The sequence below is a fragment of the Lipotes vexillifer genome, unplaced genomic scaffold, assembly GCF_000442215.2.
Source record: "Lipotes vexillifer unplaced genomic scaffold, Lipotes_vexillifer_v1.1 scaffold111, whole genome shotgun sequence".
In the NCBI taxonomy this organism is placed as follows: domain Eukaryota; kingdom Metazoa; phylum Chordata; class Mammalia; order Artiodactyla; family Lipotidae; genus Lipotes; species Lipotes vexillifer.
The window spans coordinates 464,021-485,737 of record NW_006778270.1 but is presented as its reverse complement, the minus strand read 5'-3'; the positions used below and the strand labels follow the sequence as shown (position 1 = coordinate 485,737).

Here is a 21,717-nt window from a genome sequence, read left to right as displayed (position 1 = left end):
AGGAATGCCCCTCAGGGTCATGCTTGGTTTCAATCCCCCCTTTTCTTTGATGCTTCTCAATCTTGAGGGGAACAAGGGTGGGACAAGAAAGGGATTAAAGTTTTGGATAGAAAGATTGTTAACTCAGCAGGGGAACTCAGTTTAAGGGGGAATTTGTTTCAGTTACTCTCAATGTATTTTAAAAATTCTAAACAAGTATCTTGCACATAAATCTGTGGCCTGGTTGATGATTATTTCCTTGATAAATTCTTAGTACTAGATTTACTGGGTGAAACGATGGAACCAATTCTAAGGTTGTTGGTACATATTTCCAAATTGCTCTATATAAAATGAAAAATAAAGGACCTGACTTTTTAAATATATAAAAATAAAAACCAGTTTAAATGAACATGAACATCATGTCCCATTCCCACCCTGAGTATACATATGAGTGTTCATCTCACACCTGCTTTGCAGCGTTAACAAAATTTTCGGCCACAATTTTGTAAGGAAAGGAGAAAGTGACAATTTTGTAAGGAAAGGAGAAAGGCGTTTAGTGGTTATAATTTGTATTTCTTTGTTTACTTATGAAATGGAATGTGCGGTCCCTGTCCCCTTGAGAGCAGTAGTGATCTTGGGTCGCCTCATCCTGCGGCAGCTTGAAGCAGGGTTTCGGTTCCTGGCCAGTGATTGAGGTTGGGTCTCGGGGGTGAGAGCACTGATTCCTAGCCACTAGACCCGTGATCAGTGACAAGGCCCTGGCCCTACAGCTTTGCAGAAAAAGAATTCCCACAAAGACAGAAAGTAGTGAAACAAGTAAAGTACTTATTAAGAGGAAAAAAGAGTACGTGTGGATAGACACACGGGCAGGCTCAGAGAGAGAGTTGCACGCTCGTGGCAGTTTGAATCACTTTTATGGGGCATTTCTTCCAGATTTCCTTTGACCAGTCATTCTGATTTGCCTGGTTCAAAGTCCGTATTTGGTATAGCTCATGATTTTCCCATGTGTGCACGCACATCTCTTAGCCAAGATGGATTCTACCGAAGAGGCCTATGGGTAGTGAGCATTAGTTGGTATCACTCCCTTTTTGACCTCCAAGGAGCCTTTCTGCACATGTGTAGTCAGGGAGGTCTTCTGACTGCGAGAATGAGGAATATGTGGTCTCATCTTCTATCTGGGCAGGTGCCAGCCTCCTCTCTCAATTGCCCTGTTATTCCCGTCTCGGAGTATTTGTCCACAAGGAACGAACTCGAACCGTTTGCCCTGGGGGCCCATCTGTCTCTTGCCTTAGTAGTATTCTATTTTTGTTTAGACTTATTTCCTTATTTCCTACAACAGCACCTGGCATGTGGTGGATATTTCATAAAAGTCAGGTAATTAATGAATGACTGAATTTTCATGTGTTTATAGGTTATTTATATTTTCTATTCTGTGAGTTGTTTTTCTATGTCCTTGCCCATTGAGATGTTAGCAAAACTTTTCTAACAATATGTACAGAAAATCAATGTTATATGCAGCTTCTTGTTGCAAACTTTGACAAAGGTATGTTGTTGAGACACAGATAAATTTAAAGTTAATAAAGTGAAAAGTGAATTTGACATGGTGTGACTATATAGCTTTAGATGGCTGAGCTTGACCCAAGGAGGATTCCTCTTGAAGTAAGCATTGATTTCAATGAGGAGAAATCCACTTAAGCTACTTCAAAATGAGGACAGGGGATTTCCCTGGCGGTCCAGTGGTTAAGACTCCACACTTCCACTGCAGGGGTGTGGGTTCGATCCCTGGTTGGGGAACTAAGATCCCACATGCTGCACAGAACAGCCAAAAAATAAAAAATAATAATAATAAACATTAAAAAATAAAACCATCTAAAATTTTTTAAAATCTTTAAAAAAAATGAGGACAGGCTGGGGAGAGAGAGCATCACTTTACACCTGAGAAATGTATTCTACAGATAAACTTGCACAAATGTTCCCCAAATACGTTCATTCATTTATTCAAAAGATATGAATGGAGGGTCCACTCTGAGCCAGGCACAGTTCCAGATGCGGGCCCTGTGACAAGGTAAGCCCCTGTCACCTTGGAGCCCACATTCCAGTGCAAACCGATTGCCACTGAATTGTTCGTGGTCATAAAAACACTAAAAACAACCTACATATCCACCACTAGGGACAGGTTTCTAAATGGTGGTGAAATACTACATAAATTTTTATGCATACTGACTATAAAAATCATAAGTTCAAGGAAAAATAATTTAGAGAACAGTATATATAGTATGAGCTCAACTGTGTCTAAAGAAAGGGCTTTTTACCTTTCATTTTATACACTTTGGAACTGCTTATTGTACAACAAGCTTGGTATGAATTTTGTTAGAATAACTTTGTTAAAGAAAAGTAAGGGATCAGGTTCTGTATGGTAACCAAAAGCAAAATATTTCACCTCTCAGGATGACTGACTTCAGGACGACAGAGATTGTACTCCATCTCACAAGTAAACAAATAAATTCAAATGACTGAAACTACTAAAACACCAAATTCAAACTATTAAATACCATGGAGCGGGTGGAGGTATTGTTTTTTCTTGTTTGGTTTGGCCTTTTGTTTGCCTACAACATTGTAAATTGTTGCAAACTTTGTTAACTCCACAAAGTAGGTGTGAGATGGTGGGAAAGGGTATAGTTCTTTTATTCATTTTAACTGGTTTCACTATTGATTTTTAAAAGTCTAGTCCTTCATTTTTCATCTTACCTAAAGCAATCTAGCAATATGCATTCTATATGTAGAATATGAATATTCTATATTCAATATGTAGCCTTAAGTGTTTCCATCATTTTGTTACTGAACTCAGGTTCAGCTGCTCGCCACTCAAAAGCCAAGAGGCAAGTGTCAGTAGAAAGGAAAGTCACTTTAATTAGAAAAGCCAGCAATCTAGGGAGAAGGTGGACTCATGTCTGGAGACCAACTCCAAAGAATCTGCTCAGCCATGACAGTTTTTAAGGGAAAAAGGGTGGGGGGGTGAAATCCCAGTGAATCACCGAGGCAGGAGGTTGGGTTCTGCACCATTCTCCATTGCGTGCGTGCAGGCTGGCTGACTCTTCAGATGTTATCTTGCCCTCGTGATCTGCCTGCAGGATTGCTAAGGGGGTTATTGGGGGTAGAGAGCTAGTCACTCTTTAACCACTTAATTCTCCATTCTTAATTCTTTTAATCTAGGAAAAGAATCAACAGCTTAGGCAAGGCATGGTGTGCATTCAGGAACACATAAGTCAGAAGTTAGTTTAAATTGTCTAGTGATCTCATTCTTATAATTAGGTTCTTTCAAGGTTAGACAGGAACAGAAATGGGCAAACAGGAAAGAGGCAAAAGAGCTGCTTTCAGTTCCCCACTGTCCAACATCATTCCATTTCTACGGGATTAGGAGCAAAGGTCCATCTTCCGTAACTTCTTCATGCTCACATAGGGTGCCGTATTTTCAGAGTTGAAGATATCAGCATGGGTCTGTAGCATCTCTCTGCTGACAATTTTAATTGCCCACTTACATATACAAGCAGAGCAAGCTACAATTATTTTGATGACCACAAAGATATAGATCATTATGAGCAATAATGTTAATCCCATTCACTTGAGGCCAGTTCTTGGAGTTGCATTAGTCATAGATTTAGTACTGATCAAGATGGAGCAGCTTATGTCATGTCCTCTGGTGGCAGTTATAGTATCTGAAAAACAGCTCAGGAATGTGCATCAGACGCTGAGTCTGTGACTCTATTGTCCTAATCTTTGACTTCTCGAGCCTGCTCTTTTGTGACTGTAGGAGGCCTGTTTGTTCCTACAAACAAGAGGCAGGGGACATAGAGGGGCTCTTGTACTTGGGGTAGTGTGGAGTCTGCAGGGTTCTGCTCGGTTCCAACTTCACCCAGCAAATATAATGTTAAGAATCTGTCAAGGAATAATCATCAATCCAGTCATAGATGTATGCACAAAAACATTTGTTGTAGGCTTTTTTTCAATGTGTCTATGCACCTACAAGCAAAGCTACCAATGCTGAAAATAGGCAATGGACATGTGCCTGAAGTCAGACTCCGATTAACGTATGGCAGAGTTGAGTTGATTACATGGGTTTTAAATTATTTAACATTTTTCCATGAAGTTGTCTGGTTCAGGAACTTCCATGTAATAAGTGTCTATAATAAATCCTTTACTTATAGCATTAGAAAATTAGTCTTTCCCTGTACTCACTAAATAATTAAATGTGAACAATATTTAAAGAATATTATTTGAAGGGCTGCCAAATTACTGGCCCACACTGGGCACACATCTGTCTCAGTCCATCCCTAGGGAGACAACTGGCCTTGGGGGAACTGCAGCTGGGATACCCCAGAGGTAGCATGGTCAGGTCATACCAGCTTCCCTCAGCACATCTGCTCCTCTTCCTTCTCTCCCTGTTAAGCTCTGCTTCATTTGGGGCAGGGTTCAATCTGGCTGTTATAGTCCTTTCTCAGCATGACAGTTCTCAGTGCACTCTTGACTTCAACCCCATTGCCAACATTCTTGGTCTCTCAATTTTCCAACTCTAAACTTCCCCCCAAAGAAGGGGTGTCTAACTGGCTCAGCTGAATTTTATAAGTCAACCCCCCAAATTATTTATGAAGACCAGCCTAGAAAGGTACAGTCATTGACTCAGGTCTAATCAGCAAAGCCATGCTGAGGAAAGGCAGAGTTAGGCTAGAAGCAAGGTAGGCAATGGTAGACATGTCTGAGTTGCTTGCATAGCCTTTGGATAATCCGGCACGGGGTGTCAGAACTAAGAGAGGCAAAGAGGGTATGTGAGAGGGGGCTGCAATGGAGCAGCCCAATGTGGAGTGAAGAGGGCATCTGTGTAGCCTGGCATGGGGGTATCAGAGCCCAGGTACACTGGAGAAGGCATCAACATAGAGGGCACAGAAGCAAGCGAAGAATACTCACATACAGGATCATTAATCAAATAAGTAGTATCTATTGAGGATAACAGAAGCTAGGTTCTCACTTTGGGAGTTATAAATATGAAAATAAGAAAATTAGAATGAATCCAGTGATGTTGAATTGGAACTGGAGGTGTTGGTATGAATCAATAGTTTTTAATATACATGGATAGATATGGAAATATAGATACATGTGTCTATATATGAGTGCATATATTCCCTAGCTCTGTCATCTGAGAGGCCCTGGGAGCACACTTAGCACCCAGATCTTAGTTTCTAAATATCATTCTCCACTAAAAGAAACCAAGACTTTCTGAAGAAAAGGTTGATTCCAGGACAATGGCCAGAAAGATGAACCCGAAAATCTTGTTGTGTCTGTAAGTAAAGAACTGCTCAAAGAAAAATAGGGACACGTTACTAGAACACAGAAACTTCTCATGGGCTCCCACTAGCCAAATCTGGGACCACTGGGACATTCAAATAAATAGTAAAGATAATAACAGATTATAAACCTTTACATACAATAAGAATTCAAAATGATATAAATAAATACATGAATAAATAAATGGGGAGAGAAGAAGGTTTTCCCATACAATAAAAAGCCAAGTGATAAATATAGATGGAATAATGAAATTAGTAAAATCACCATATGGCAACTATCATAGTAATAATCTATCCAGGAAGCATAAATCGATGCTAAACCTAGTGGGTAAAAGTTTAATAAGAAACACAGTATTTACATAGTCTCAAAGTACCACCCTACCCAACAAAAAAAAAACAACCTGATTGAAAAATGGGCAAAGGACTTGAATAGGCACTTCTCCAGAGAAGACATACAAATGGCCAACAGGTATATGAAAAATGCTCAACATCACTAATTATCAGAGAAATGCAAATTGAAACCACAAGAAGATATCACCTCATAACTGTTAGGATGGCCTATATCAAAAACAAAAAATAACAACTGTTGACAAGGGATGTGAAGAAATTGGAACTCTTGTGCACTGTTGGTGGGAATGTAGAATGTTGCAGCTGCTGTGGAAAATAGATGGAGGTTCCTCTGAAAATTAAAAATGGAATTGCCATATGATTCAGAAAATTCCACTCCTGGGTATATACTCAAAAGAATTGAAAGCAGAGTCTTTTCTTCTTTTTTCCTTCTTTTTTTAAGTTGAAGTATAGTTGTTTTACAATGTTATATTAGTTTCAGGTGTACAACACAGTGATTCAATATGTTTAGAAGGCAGAGTCTTGAAGAGATATTTGTACCCTCACATTCATGGCAGCATTATTCACAATAGCTAAAACATGGAAGCAACCCAATTGTCCATCAACAGATAATAGATAAGCAAATTGAATTGTGGTACATATATACAATTCAGCCTTAAAAAGAAAGGAAATTTTGATATATGTTACAACATGGATAAACCCTGAGAACATTACTCTAAGTGAAGTAACTCAGTCACAAAAAGACAAATCCTGCATGATTGAACTTATGAGTACTGAGAGTAGTCAAGGCCATAGAGAGAAAGCAAAATGATGGTTGCCAGAGACTCAGGGGATGGGGGAATGGGGAGTTATTGTTTAATAGGTACAGAGTTTCCATTTTGCAAGATGGAAAGAGCTCTGGAGATAAAAAGTGGTGATAGTTGCACAACAATGTGAATGTACTTAATGCCACTGAACTGTAGACTTAAAAATGGTTAAAACATTTTTTAAAAAAACAAAAAAAAGTACCACCCTACAAAATACCTATTGATTACAGAAGAAAAAAAGAGTAATTTTACAGTGGAGAGACCTGACAGACACCACCTGAATCAAATGATCAAAGTTACTTAACATCGCCAGTAATGGAATAAATCGAAATCATGTATAATTTTATGGGATACAGTGTGAAAAGAAGATAATTATTTGTATGATTCTGCCAAAAATATATGCCTGAATCAAATCATAGGAAACAGAGAAATCCAAACTGAGGGACATTCATCTGCCGTGAGCTGGTAAATGTTTACCAACTAGCTCTTTAGAAGGGGAACATTAAGAACTCTGCTTGGTAGCATATCCATGGTGTAAATAATCTCTTGATAGCCATATCAAGATCAACCTGCTTGCAAAACTCATGAAAATTGCACAACCAGCTCTCATGATCCAGGATAAACCAACTCCAGTACAAAATGACTGGCATACTCTTCGACAGTGTCAAAGTCATGAAAGTCAAGGAAAGACTAGAGAATGTTCCAGCTTGAAGGAAGCTAAAGAGTCATGACAACTATATGCAACATGTGATCCTCGATTGAATCCTTTGCTATAAAGAATATCATTGGGACATGTGACAAACTTGAATGGGGTCTTTGGACTAGATGAAATGGATACACCAATGTTGATGGAGTAGGTTGAATGGTGGCCTTCAGAAGATATGTCTACATCCAAACTCCCTGAACGTGTGTAGATGACCTTATTTGGGAAAAAAAAAAAAAAGCCTTTTCAGGTGTGATTAAGTTAAGGAGCTTACAATATATCATCCAAGATTATCTGGGTGGGCCCTAAAACCAATGACAAGTGTGCTTATAAGAGACAGAAGAGAAGACAAAGACAGAAGGAAACAAGGAGAGGTCCACGTGAAGATAGAGGCAGAGTTTGTAGCTGTAAGGAATGCTGACAGCCATTAGAAGCTGGAAGAGGCAAAGGTAGATTCTCCCTCCCCTAGAGCCTTTGGAAAGAGCGCAGCCTTGCCAACACCTTGATTTCAGACTTCTGGTCTTCAGAACTGTGAGAAAATACATTTCTGTTGTCTTAAGTCATCCAGCTTATTGTAATGTATTACAGCAGTTCTAAGAAACTAATAAATTACTTTCTTCATTTGGATGGTTATGTAGGAGAATGTCCCTACGTGTAGGAAATGCATGCTAACATATTCAGGAGCGATGGGATATCAGGTCAGCAACTACCTAAATTATAGCAATTACTCTCAAATAGTTCAGGAAGAGGGGTGGGTCATTTGTACTATTCTTGCAACTCCTCCACAGATCTGAAATTATTTCAAAAGAAAAAAAATCCCCATCGTAGGGCTCTATTGACTTGGAGGAAGTGAGGGTGGATTCTGTGGGGCTTTATCGTGGGTTCCTCAGGGATCCCCTGCAGGAGAGCCCCTTGGAATGAACAGTGGGCCCTCTAGCTCACTCCTTTAAGTGTCCTCCTCAGCTCCAGGGCTTCAATAAATCCAGCCTTCTTGACCGAGTCCACCCACCATCCCTGAGTAGGTGACCCCAAACCAGTCCCCCTTCACCCTCCCCAGGTCTCTGGGAAGCCTGCTGTGTGTGGATATATTTGATCCCACAATGCACTCAGATTCACTCTCAAGCTAGAGCAGTTCCAGCCCTGCCTCTTAGACTTCCAGGTATGTATCAAATACCAATCCCCAAACTCCAGGGATACTTGTAAAGGTCTCCAAAAAATCCTCTTGAAGTCCCTCTCATGCTGATTAAGATGAAGACAATGAAAATGCCTCCCCTGACCCTTGGTGGATGAGCCTGACCCTTAGTGGATGAACTGACCTCTGGTGGATGAACACATAGGACACTGACAACCCTCCTCTCTCCAAGCACAACTATTTAGGCTGCATGTGGGAGATGTGGTGATGCTGGTGGAATTGGCTTTAGTCCACCCTTTAACTATGGGGGTTCTTAAAATTTATTCTTTTATTCTTGCCTTGGGAGATACGCTAAGGATCTAAGGAGGAGCTACATTTCCCAGGTCCTGTACCTGCATAGAAATGCTCTTGCCGAAGTTGCCTTGTGAAATTTTACAGGTTTTATCTCATCTCTGCAGGATTTTGTGCTGATTCTACACCATACACTCTCTTGTCTTCAGCCAAAATCCTTCCCTGGGTTTCCTCTAGCTGCTCTGACTACCTGTCTCAGTTCTCTCTTGTTGGTTTCCTCAGGATTCTTTCCATTGTAAGCCCTTGTGTCTCTTTTCACCCGACATACTCTCCCTGGACAATCCCATCCATTCCCATTATTTCAATTATTATTGGATAATTGTGGGTTGTCTCAGTACCTATGACTACACCTCCGGTTACCAAAGCTTGGAGTAAAGAGATGGATTTATCTTTAGCACCCAACTCAACACAAACAACTAAAGAGTTTAGACCATGAGGGTCCTAGCTGAGAAAAAATATTCAGGAAGAGCTAGAAAAAATGGGCAGGACCCAGCCTTTGAGGCATGATGAACCTCAAGCTGGGGCTTGCTCAAAAGAGGATGTGGCACATTTTCCTGAGGTCACTCTGAAAGTCTAAGGGCATGCAGGAATGAAGCTTTCCAATCCTGTGCACTTTCTTCCGAGTTCTCAATTAAAGTAGTTTAAAATCTGCCTTTGAAATGGAAATAACTTCAAAATCTCAGCAAAGCAGTTGGGGATGGAGGGTGTGGAGTGGATGAACAAAAGCACCGAGGCCTGCTTTTGACCTCTTCTGCTCAGCTAACAAGCTCCAGCGCACAGCTGATCTGCCAGCTCTCTGGCTCTTGCTGTTTCTACAGTGGCTAAGTCCCTGCATTTCTGGGACAGAGCTAATTGCAGTCTGTCCCATTTATCACCAAATCTGCACTCTTACTTGTCAGATTCCATGTCCCATATTTTGCTTCAGAAAATACGGTCACCATAGCTCTGGTTCTTTGTGGTCTAAAACTTCCCAGAAGATAAATCTCACCGCGGGCTCCATTCTCCCTACGTAAACCAAAACTTAACCCTAAGCAAAAGCACTCAGGCTTCTAATCCCTTCACTTTCATGGCTGAGTCATGCATATTAGAACAGTTTATTTATTTGTTTGTTTGTTTTATTCATTCATTCATTCATTTGATTTAATTAGGTTCATATTCTGGCATATTTTTTATGAGCAATGGTTGAACGGTGGATCTCGTAAGGTGCAATCAGAAAACAAATTTATTCTTTCCTTCAGACCTGTTCTATGGGTGAGTTCTTCTCTGAAGCTGGCTGTGATTGAGGGCAGATGGCAACACTCTAGGATAATAAAAGATCCTCCAGTCTCAGGAAAGGTCTCACTTCAGTAATTAAAATGTCCATTCATTTGTAATTTAAGTAAAGCTTCTCCCCTCATCAAGCTTGAACCTGTTGTCATAGGAGACCTGGGATAGGAAAGAGACATGTGTTCAACTTTTCCTCCTGTTCCGCATCTCCCTACTCATCAGGCTCCCTCTAGCCTCTCCTATAAAAGGAAAGGGAGGATGCAGGGAAGAAAAGTTCAGGGTAGGAAAGATCTTCCTTGGCTGGTACCCAGCTATTACAGCATCAGTCTCCTCTGGACACAGTGCATGTCGAGAGCTCATGTTCTCTGGACTGGGAGGATGACCACACCTGACTCTTCCACTGGGTGCTTTCATGGGTTCTTTGGAGGTCCTTGCTGGGATATTGAGAGTTCTTCCTGTGCACTGGGCAGCAGTTGCGTATGTTACTTCCCTCAGACTCTGAGAATACAGTGGGAGTACAGGCGAATACACTTATCACATAGGGCTGTCCTTTTGGGCAGGAGTGGAAATGACTCTAGGGGAGAAGGGATGAGCCCTGGGACAAGACCTGCAGGTTGGCAAGCAGAGTGTGGGCTGGATTTCAGGCCCCCCACAGGGAGAGTTCCCTTACATACGACACAATTTGCACTAGCTCTGCAGTGGCCTTGCCCGTAACCAGCGCCTCTCAGGTTGGGTCAAACCCCAGCCCTTAGTGCCCCTCAAATTCCTGGGGACAAGTTCTCCACGAGGTGCCCTTGAAGCTCCTCTCACAAGGATTAACCCCTTCTTCTTGGAAGCTCATTGAGACACTGTTCTTTTTCTCTCCCTAATGCCTGTCCTTTCCAACCTCTTCACCTTCGGCCCTTTTTATTCCCTTGGGATGGTTAAGGGTCTACGTGTTGCAAACTAGACTTTATTTTTAGGGTTTTGGGGGGTTTTGTTTGTGTTACCACATCCTACATAAGGTGCACAGGTAGTCTGGAACCTCCCTTCAGAATATGGAGGCTTTTGCCGTTTACTATGTTCTCAGTCTTTGAACCTCAGCTGAAATCAGAGCAGGAAAAGTCATATTTTAACATCCTGCTACAAATTATTTATTCCATTTTGACCAGGGCCCCTTAGCTCAAAGATCCTTTTTGAAAAATAAAAGTTTGTGTTTTTAGAGGGCTTTTGCCCTTTTCAGCTCTCTGAAACTTCGAAATATATTTTACCTAGAGCAAAATGCAAAGGTTTCCTCACACAAGCTAATTAGCATTATGGGGGGAGATGATTAAGAATAGTGCTGTGAAGAGAAAACAGACTTTAACGAAATGCACCAAGATTGTTTGGAATCGTGGGAACCTAGGAGGTTTCTTCTTCTTTCCTCTTTTATCTATTTTTTGATATGTTTCAGATTTCCTTTAGCAAGCCTAGACTGGTTTACAATCCTTTATCTGCAATTTCCAAAAATCCAAAAAGCTGTGTGGAGTAAAAGAAAAAAAAAAAAACAAAAAAACTCTGAAAACCAAAGATTTTTAAAAAATAATTAATTATATATGCAAGTAAATCCCCTACATACGAACCTTCAAGTTGCAAACTTTCAAAGATGCAACCATGCATTCGAATGTCCAGTCACGTAAGTTAGTTCACGTGTCTGGTGTACATTGCTACGTACATGCATCCTCTGCAAGCGGTTGTGCTTTTGTGTACTTTACTGTATAGTACTGTTTATGTGCCACACGAGGAGCTTACTAATGAGGACCTGATGGTATTGAAAGTCCAGAAAAAGGACAAAGAGAGACAAGAGGAAGAAGTAACTGAAGAACCAAAGAGATTCACGACGCAGGAAATGACAAGGGGATTTTCTTTATCTGAGGAGACACTGTTAGTTTTGGAGGCACAGGACCCGAATGTAGAACGGTACATGAAGGTTGCAGCAGCCGTTCAGAATGCAATCCAGTGCCACCGTGTCATCTATGATGAGAAAAAAAAAGCTACTACCCAGACATCACTGGATCATGTTTTCAAGAGGATAGATAGAACTGAATCCACCAAGGAGCCAGAACCTGTGCCATCAACGTCAGGCATGAGTGAAATGGCAGCTTGCCCCCCGTCTCCTATTGCTGACAATCCTTCAGCTCTACCACCTCCCACCTCCTCTCCCTCCTCCAGTCAGTAACTCTTCTTGCCTGTTCACTCTATGCCAGCCCTTGTATGCCAGCTGTTGTATTGTACTACTGTACCTTTCAAGGTGCTATACTGTAAGATTAAAAATGTTTTCGTTGTTTTTTTGTGTTTGTTTGTTTTTTATGTATTATTTGTGTGAAAAGTATTATAAACCTATTACAGTACAGTACTATATAGCCGATTGTGTTAGTTGGGTACATAGGCTAATTTTGCTGGACTTACGAACAAAGTGGACTTAGGAACGTGCTCTCGGAACAGAACTCGTTTGTATGTAAGGGACTTACTGTAATTAATGTAAGTTGAACTAAAGTGAGACTACTTAAAGCCTTTATCTATGTGTGAACTTTCAAATATCTTAGTGCAGAAATAATAATGTGTTTGCTTACAGGATGCCTCCCCAGGCCCTGCTGGGAGTGTTAGGTAATACACTGTATAAGCCTTACACCATCTTCTAAATTCCAAAAATAATTCCATAACACATCAGGCCCTAAGGGCTTTGGATAAGTGCTTATAAGCCTATACTTCTACAGAGAAGAAAATATAATAAACTTTGTTGTTATTTTTCTTGTTCCTTTGGCTTTTCATTGTAACTAACTCATTCCCACCTCTAGTCTTTGTACAAACCTTTCCCCCACCAGCCTGGCCCTTCCTGCACTTTCTTTCATCAAAGCAGAGTTCAGAACTTACCTCCTGCAGGTGAAGTTTCCTGGTTAGTCCAATATGTTTCTTCACCTGAATATACACTTTAGATTTGGGACAGATGCTTTCCCTGATCATACTAGCATGAGCTTTAAAGAGATCCAACAACTCATAATTTACTGATGGCTCACCCAATTATCATTGTGAGAGACTTCAGCACCTTCCAAAGACCTTCCCCCTCCATTTCTCCTGTAAGTTCCTAGATCAGGTTCAGTAAGCTTATGTCGCCATACCTTTCCTGCTCCCATATCCACCCTTAAAACCACCCTAGATATATGGTTTATGACCCTCTTTCCTACTGAACCCTTCAGCACAGCCTCTACCCCAAAACACCAACTAGAAGACTCTGAGGAAGAGGTGGGCTCAAAACTGCATGTTCTTGACACATGGTGCTTACGGGAATTAAATATGAGAACTACTGGTTTAAAGGTTTGCAGATCAGTGGCAGGTCACAAAATTTAAGAAATGAAATACGGTTATAATGAATGTCAATGACAGCTGCAGCCTTCAGCTGAAAAACTGACAGTTCCCACAGGTAGTTAGGTTAAAGTGTACCTCATGCATAATTTTCATAATAAAGATGAAAAACTTTCAGTAGTCTGTTCAATCTTGACCCTTGTCTAATAGTTCAGTATTTTGTGTGTGTGTGTGTGTGTGTGTGTGTGTGTGTGTGTGTGTGTTAGTTTCAGTTTTATTAGAATGGGATTTTTCTTTTTTCATTTTTCTTTTCTCCACATAGCTAGCTATTTGTTCCAACGTGATTTTTGGAATAGCTCATGCTTTTCTCACCAATTTGAAATACTAATACTACAGCAAAGTGATTTAATTATACATAATATACCTATTCTTTTTCAGATTCTTTTCCATTATAAGTTATTACAAAATACCAAGTATTGTTCCCTGTATTATAGTAGGTCCTTGTTGGTTATCTATTTTATATATAGTAGTGTGTATATGTTAATCCCAAACTCCTAATTTATCCCTCCCCACCTTTCCCCTTTGGTAACCATAAGTTTTCTATGTCTGTGTGTCTATTTCTGCTTTGTAAATTAGTTCATCTGAAATTTTTTTTTAGATTCCACATATAGGCAATATCATATGATATTTATCTTTGTCTGACTTACTTCACTTAGTATGATAATCTCAAGGTCCATGTGTGTTGCTGCAAATCACATTATTTCATTCTTTTTATAGCTGAGTAACATTTCATTATATGTATATATATTTCATTTTATACACACACACACACACACACACACACACACACACACGTACCACATCTTTATCCATTCCTCTCTCGATGGACATTTAAGGTGATTCCATGTCTTGGCTATTGTAAATAGTGCTGCAATGAACATTGGCATGTGTGTATCTTTTCAAATTAGAGTTTTTTCTGGATATATGCCCAGGAGTCGGATTGCAGGATCACATGGTAACTCTATTTTTAGTTTTTATGGAACCTCCATACTGTTCTCCATAGTGGCTGTAGCAATTTACATTTCCACCAATAGGGTAGGAGGGTTCCCTTTCCTCCACACCCTCTCCAGCATTTATTATTTGTAGACTTTTTAATGATGGTCATTCTGACCAGTGCGAAGTGGTGCCTCATTGTAGTTTTGATTTGCATTTCTCTAATAATTAGCAATGTTGAGCATTTTTTCATGTGTCTGTTGGCCACCTCTATGTCAATTCAGTATTTCTCTTCGCCATTTAAAATGTTTTTTGAAACCATACAGCTATCTGATGAATTTTTCAAAAACTCTTCTGCCATGGCTCCTTCCGTACCCCTCTCCTTTCTTCCTCTCTCCCTTTCTCTCTTTTCTCACCTTCCTCTCAGGAACAACAACAATAAAAAAAAATCTGTCCCTTTTCTCCTGCAAAACAACTTAGAATCCTTTTTATTATTTTGATCGTTACCTAAGTCGTAATCAAGAATAGAAAATGGGAAATGGGGGCTTCCCTGGTGGCGCAGTGGTTGAGAGTCCGCCTGCCGATGCAGGGGACGCGGGTTCGTGCCCCGGTCCGGGAAGATCCCACATGCGGCGGAGCGGCTGGGCCCGTGAGCCATGGCCGCTGGGCCTGCGCGTCGGGAGCACAGGCTCCGCAACGGGAGCGGCCACAGCAGTGAGAGGCCCGCGTACCGCAAAAAAAATATCTCTTACCTTGAGGTTATATATTAACACGTATTTTATTATTTTATTTTCCATATATATATTCTCTAATATAATTTGAATTTATTTATTAGCATGGCATTTTTCTTTTCTCCACATAGCTAGCTGTTTGTTCCAACGTGATTTTTGGAACAGCTCATGCTTTTCTCACCAATTTGAAACACTAATACTCCTAATAATAGCATTTACTAAGTGTCAGTTTGTGCTAAGTCTATTACATGGATTACTTCAGCTGAGTAATATTATTATCCACATATTACAGCTAAGAAATGGAATACTTGGGATTTCACAGCCGGGTCATCTAACTCGAGAACTCATAGTTTTGACAATTATGCTATTCTTATGAGCAATTTGGATCTATTTTTGACTTAAACAACAGGAAAATTATTGCCGTAACTGGAAGTCCAGATGCAGGGCAGGCAACTGACTTGGCTCAAGCTCAGGGTCCCCGTGAGTCTCTCGGCTCTGCTCTCCTCCATGTGTGGCTTCACCCTCAGGCTGACAGCGAGATGGATGTAGCAATTTCAGCCCCCACATCCACACGCGGAAATGTCCAGCAAAACGGAAACAGGATTCTACTTTAAGAAACTCTCCCACGAGGACAAAGCACTTTCCCAGACACTCCAACAAGATTCCGCTCAAGTCTCATTGGTCCAAACTGGGCCCCATGCCCATTACAGTAACAATCATGGGCAAGGAGGACGGTATTAAATAAATCATACAAGCCACCCCTAGAGTTAGAGACGGTATCAGCTTTCCTTTGGCACATGGGCTACATAAAAGTGAGGGAGACTCTCAACATGGATTAGGTGCAGCTCTCTTGACACAGAAAACCTAAAATAACAGTGGATGTAATAAGTTAAAAGGCAAATCAAGTCTGGAGGTAAGCAGTATAGGGCTAGGATGGCGGCTCCATGGTCACCCAGGTTCCTTTCTTTTCTCTAAATGCTCTGCCATTCCCAACATACAGCTTCTACTTCAAGGTCCATGATAGTTCTGGGGTCAACCTTCAGGAATCAAGAAGGAGGAAGGAATGAGAAGGGAGAGACTGATTTCTTCCTTTAAGGACATATCCCAGAAATCACACGACACACTTTTGTGTACAACTTATTGGATGGCACTCAGTCATTTGGCACCATCTGGCTGAAAGAAGCTGAGAAGTGTGGACTTTATTCCAGATAACAGAGCCCAGCTACAAATCCGGGATTCTACTGCTAAGGAAGAGGGGCAGAAGATATTTGGAGAGAATACTGCAGTCTCTGCAACAGGTGGAAACATGAATTCAGTTGGGGTTCTGATACAGAGGAAGAAAAGGGAACTGATTTCTTGTTAAGCAACAACAATGTATCTTGATGCCCTGCTTGGGTCTTTGGTCCAGCCTTAGACTAGTCAGTAACCCAGTGGTATCAGAAACTCTGATTGGACATCCTGTGTTACACACCCATGCCTGGAACTTGACTGCAGAGTTATCTCAAGCCAAAACTCATGATTGAGGATTGAGGATGGAGTGTTTCCCTACAGAGATTTGTTTGTATTTTTTGAATTTTTAAGAGTTCTTTATATACTAAAGATTGATGATATTAAGCTTTTGTCTGACTAATATGTTGAAAATGATTTTCTAGTTTATCATTTACCCTTTATCTTTATAGTGAAATTATTATAGTTACCATTTTGACATATAGAAATTTTACATTTTGTATAATAAAATATTCTTTGCCTTTATACGTTTTTTTACTTTTATGTTAGAATGATTTTTCACAAACAAGTATCTGGTAAGTGTTTCCCTATATTATCCTCTTTCTATGATTGAATGTTTTAATCAGTCAGGAGATTCATTCTGCTGCACATGTAACAAAAACTCCACTTAAAATGGCTTAACACTAAATAGGATTTCCTTTTCTCAGGTAATAAGTTCAGGGCGGGTTTGATGGACTTACCATATCTTCAAGAATCTAAGCTCATTCCACATTTTTGTTCTATAATCCTTAATTATATAATTAATATACAGCTTTTCCTCAAGTTCATAGATGACTACTGCAATTTTAGGCATCACATCTGTAGTCTACTTAGAAAAAAAGAGAAGGGGCAAAATGTAAAAGCTGCATGTCACCTGAATCCGTCTATTTTATCAGGTAATCAGTATCTTTCCTGGAGACCCCAACTGCTAGATTTCTCATTGGCCAGATTTAGATCACATGACTACCCAAAAGAGCAAGGGAATCTTGAAGTAAATATTTTTATCTGAATACATTGCTATCCTGAACAAAACTAGATTCTTTTATTAAAGAAAGGGAAATGGATATTGGGTCGACAACACCACCTGCCATAATTTTCCATGTATCATTTTCTGACATATGACATAAAACAAGGAGCTAACAATTTTTTCCAATTAGTTAACCAACTTTCCCAGCATCTTTACTGAATAAATCATTCTTCCTTCATTGATTTGGAATGAAACTTCATTATATTTTAAAAACTCACAGAGGTTCCAATTCCAATAATGGCAGGGTAATACCTAATAGACCAACCTTCTCCAGATAACAAACTTAGACAAAATACAGAAAACAACCATTGAAAGCACTGAAGAGAAGAATCAAAAGAAGAAACTGGAGAGTTGTTGGCACTTGAAAGAGGGAAATGACACTAGATGAGCTTCCCAATTTTGTAGCTTGTGCTCAAGGGCAGACCCCAATCAGTGTCATTTTTAGCATTGAAATCTGCCATCTTACTACCTCGTAAAAGCAGAAGGAAGAGTTTGGGGTTTCTGTAGCAGCTGGAAAGTGAAGGGAGACATCCCAGAAAGGAAAGAGCCACAGTGCAAGAGCACCAAATTCTGTATGTAAACCCTTCTCAAATCTCTATGTGTCCCCTGAAATACTCACAGGGCAGTGTAGATACCAAGAAGCCCAGTTAAGATTCAAATAATTAAACAGAGATTTCATCTGGTACCTACTGCAAGAGACACAGAGTTTCAGCCAAGTTAACTGCCCACCAAAAAAAAAAAAGAATACTCTTTGGAGGAATATGACAGACACCAGAGACTCTTAAAATATCAAGGATACAGTGAAAAATTACTGCACATACAAGAATAGGAATATGTGACCCATACTCAGGAGGGAAAGGCAATCAATGGATATCAGTCCTAAAATGACCCAGATCTTAGAATTAGCAGACAAGGATTTTAAAGTAGCTGTTATAATAATGCTGAGCAAAGAGTCTAAGGTCTCAGGACACCACTACTCTCTCCTCTTGGAAAGGGTATAATGAATAGGTTATGCTATCAGGCATATGTCCACATATCCTCCAAAAAACTGAGTGAGAATTAACCAGGCTGATGAAAGTAAGAAAAGTGATATGGAGTAGAAAACAAAGACAGGAGTTTTCATTCCCCTTGCATAGAAAGTAAATCAGTGATAGGTTTCTGTGTAGACAGCCCTTGCCAAACCCTTCCAGCACTCTTGGGTCAGAGGTGGAAAAGTTAGCAGCTGTGGAATTACATGGCTCTTTCATAATCCACTTATTTACCATCTTTACTAAAAATCTAACTAATCCGTCTTCAATGAAGGCTTTCCTGCAGCCCACTCCACACTGCATCCCAGTCTCATCAAGGGGAGTTTCTTTGATACCTTAATGTTTTTTCTCTTTCAGAAATTCAACACAGCATAATAATCTCTTTGGGGAGTAGAGAGAAACTAAGACTCAAAGGGTAAAAGGACTTCACAGGGGTTACAAAGCCTGCTACTGATAAAACACAGATCAGCTCTGTCAGAGTTGAAATAGGTCCCCGTGTTAACCCATCTCTATATCATTTAGGGAAAACAGCTAATCCCCTTATTGCTGCCTATTCTGCAAGCAAGTTTGCTCTGGATGGGTTCTTCTCTTCTATCAGGGCGGAATATGCAGTGACCAATGTCAATGTGTCGATCACCCTCTGTATCCTTGGCCTCATAGACACAGGTAAGGTCAAGAGATTGGAATAAATGGCCTGTAGATGGATTGTCTTTCTTACCATTGTGGGTAAAGAGGGTGCTGAACTCCCTGATATCGTCACGTGTCATGCACTGAAAACCAGTGACAGCGCTAGTCTCTCGTTAATGAAGGGGCTCCACTGTCATTAGTGGAGCCTCTGACTGCTCTTTGACCCTTCTTTCCATTCTGGCCGTCAAGTGAGCTGAGTGACACCACACTCATCATATGACCCTATTCTAAACACCTTATGTCCTCATGAAAACTCAATGGCCATTACTTTCCTATGTGAGACTTATCAAATGTGAGTTTGTTTTCCTTACTAATACACCAGTAATAAGACATAGATATCATGAACCCTTTGATATGATGCACTGAGAAGGACACAGTATCATTTTGGGGGTATTCTTACCAAAAATTCATAACCTCATTCTAATTATAAGAACAGTGGACAAACCCAAATTGAGGGGCATTACACAAATCAGTTGAACAGTACTCTTCAACAGCATGAAGGCCATGAGAGACAAGGAAAGACTGAGGAACTGTCAGAGATAAGAGGGAAAATAAGAAGAAATTACTACCAAGTGAAATCCTGGATAAGATCCTGGAATATATAAAGGATATTAGTGAAAAAATAAAGCCTGCAGTTTAATTAGTAAGGTTGTTCCAATTGTATCGTATCTATTGTTGATAATTGTACAATGGTTACGTTGTTGTGATTGAAGGATAGAAGGAAAAACTTTGCACAATTTTTACAACTTTTCTTTAAGTCCAAATGCAAGTTTATCTAAAACACGTGGCAAGTATGATAAGAAAACTTTATTTAAGGGACTTCCCTGCAGTCCAGTGGTTAAGACTCCGCACTTCCACTGCAGGGGGCGCGGTTTCTGTCCCTAGCTGGGGAACTAAGATCCCGCATGCCGCGCAGCCAAATAAATAAATAAAAATTAACTTTTTTTTAAAAAAGAAAACTTTATTTAAAAGTAACTGAGTAAATTGAGTAGTAGTTACAGAACGAGAGAGAGGGAGAGAGAGAGAGACAAAGAAACACAATGAAACAAGGATGGAGAGAGAGACAGAAGCTGGGCAAGAAGGACACGAATACCTGGAGGAAGAGAGCAGGTAACAAGAGTTTCCTTCTAAGTGAAAGTGATTGGTGTTGACAAGGGAGCAAAGGTCTGGATTCTCGTCCGTCATTTCCTTTTACAAATCAGTAGTCGTTATCATACCTCACTCTGGTTTTGCCCACTGACACTTCCCATCATATGAGCTCTATCCTCATTCTGCTCCCCCATATTACTCCCTCACTCCAGCCAAAACACCGAAGAGAGGAGTATGATTCAAATCTCCCAACAAGTAACCTCCAGCTGCCTCCACAAATCTTCATCCAGTTAGACGAGGCCCATATGAACACTAAGCCTCTCTTTGCCCAGTAGGCCCTAAACATACCCAGTCTTCTCCACGTATTCCTGCCAGGGCCCGTGGACCTTGCCGAACAAGCACTGGCCAACAGCCCCTAAAAGCTAAGCTGTTGGTGTCTGCAGGCCTTCTATCGTGTAGACTCTACTAGTCTTAGATAACCCCACTCTTCTCTTGTCGTTCTACAGAAACAGCCATGACAGGAACTGCTGGGATATACAATGCAGAAGCATCTCCAAAGGAAGAATGTGCCCTGGAGATTATCAAAGGGGGAGCTCTGCGCCAAAAAGAAGTATATTATGACAGTTCGGTCTTGACTCCTTTCCTGCTGGGAAATCCAGGGAGGAAGATCATGGAATTTCTCTCCTTACGAAATTATAATATGGAAATATTTATAAACAACTAGGCACTTCCTTAGGGCTAGGCATGATAAGGGGGCTTGGAACAATTCCGCCTGATATTTGCATGAGCTCCATCCTGAATGTATCTCCACAGAGAGATATAAGTGTTCCCAGGGGGTTGCAAGTCACATATCACATCTCAAAATTTAAAGAAGCTCCTCTAACACTTATACAGCAGAAAGTGTACAAATGTCATGAACCAGCAATTGTGAACCTGATAGTAACAATAGATATAATTACAAGATAGTTATATCAAATTTATCTCATATGTAATAATGTTATAATGCTTAGTCAATATCAATTATAATAAAGGTCACATAAACTTTATAAATTCATACCTCATGGCTGTAACTTCAGTTCATTCAGTACGGCTCCATTAAAACCATAACCTATACATGTGAAATTTTTCAGTGTACATTTCTTATTTTGTGATATGAACCTTTTATCTCTTTTTGAGTCGAAGAAATCATCCTACTCTTAATTTAGTGAACATCGTGTCTTTACCATTTTGTATATTTCAGATACTCTTTATACTATTTCATACTGCTCCTCTGGGAAGGAGGACATCTGGGTATGAACAACCAGGACAAATCCAAAGAAGTGGAGGTTCCTGGAAACCGGAGCCACAGCACCTACACTTGTTTATTGTACTCAGAGTGCATCAAGCGACTGTACTCTACATGTGAACGCTCAGTAGTTTATTAGAAGTTTGTAGAGGAGGGGTTGGAGTTCAAATCCTGTCACTCACACATTTAGTCATTCATTCATTCAACTCACACATTTAGTCATTCATTCATTCAACGAATATCTACCAAACACTTGCCAGGCATCACTTGACTACAACCAAAGAGGAAACAAAACATTAACAACTCAACAAAGCCTTATATTGGCCAGGGCTTACCCATCAGGTAAGAGTGGCAAACTGGATAATT

General features: G+C 40.3%; 1 protein-coding gene across 1 annotated transcript in view; it reads left to right on the top strand.

The window, feature by feature from the left end:
- The window catches only part of HSD11B1 (hydroxysteroid 11-beta dehydrogenase 1), a 29,839-nt gene extending 8,659 nt beyond the window's left edge, over positions 1-21,180 (top strand). Inside the window, exons 5-6 of the mRNA XM_007451563.1 lie at positions 18,813-18,956; positions 20,573-21,180. Coding sequence (XP_007451625.1) covers positions 18,813-18,956; positions 20,573-20,790 — 362 coding nt within the window. The 3' untranslated portion in view covers positions 20,791-21,180. The remainder of the gene's footprint in view (positions 1-18,812; positions 18,957-20,572) is intronic.
- The last annotated feature ends 537 nt before the right edge of the window (positions 21,181-21,717 follow it).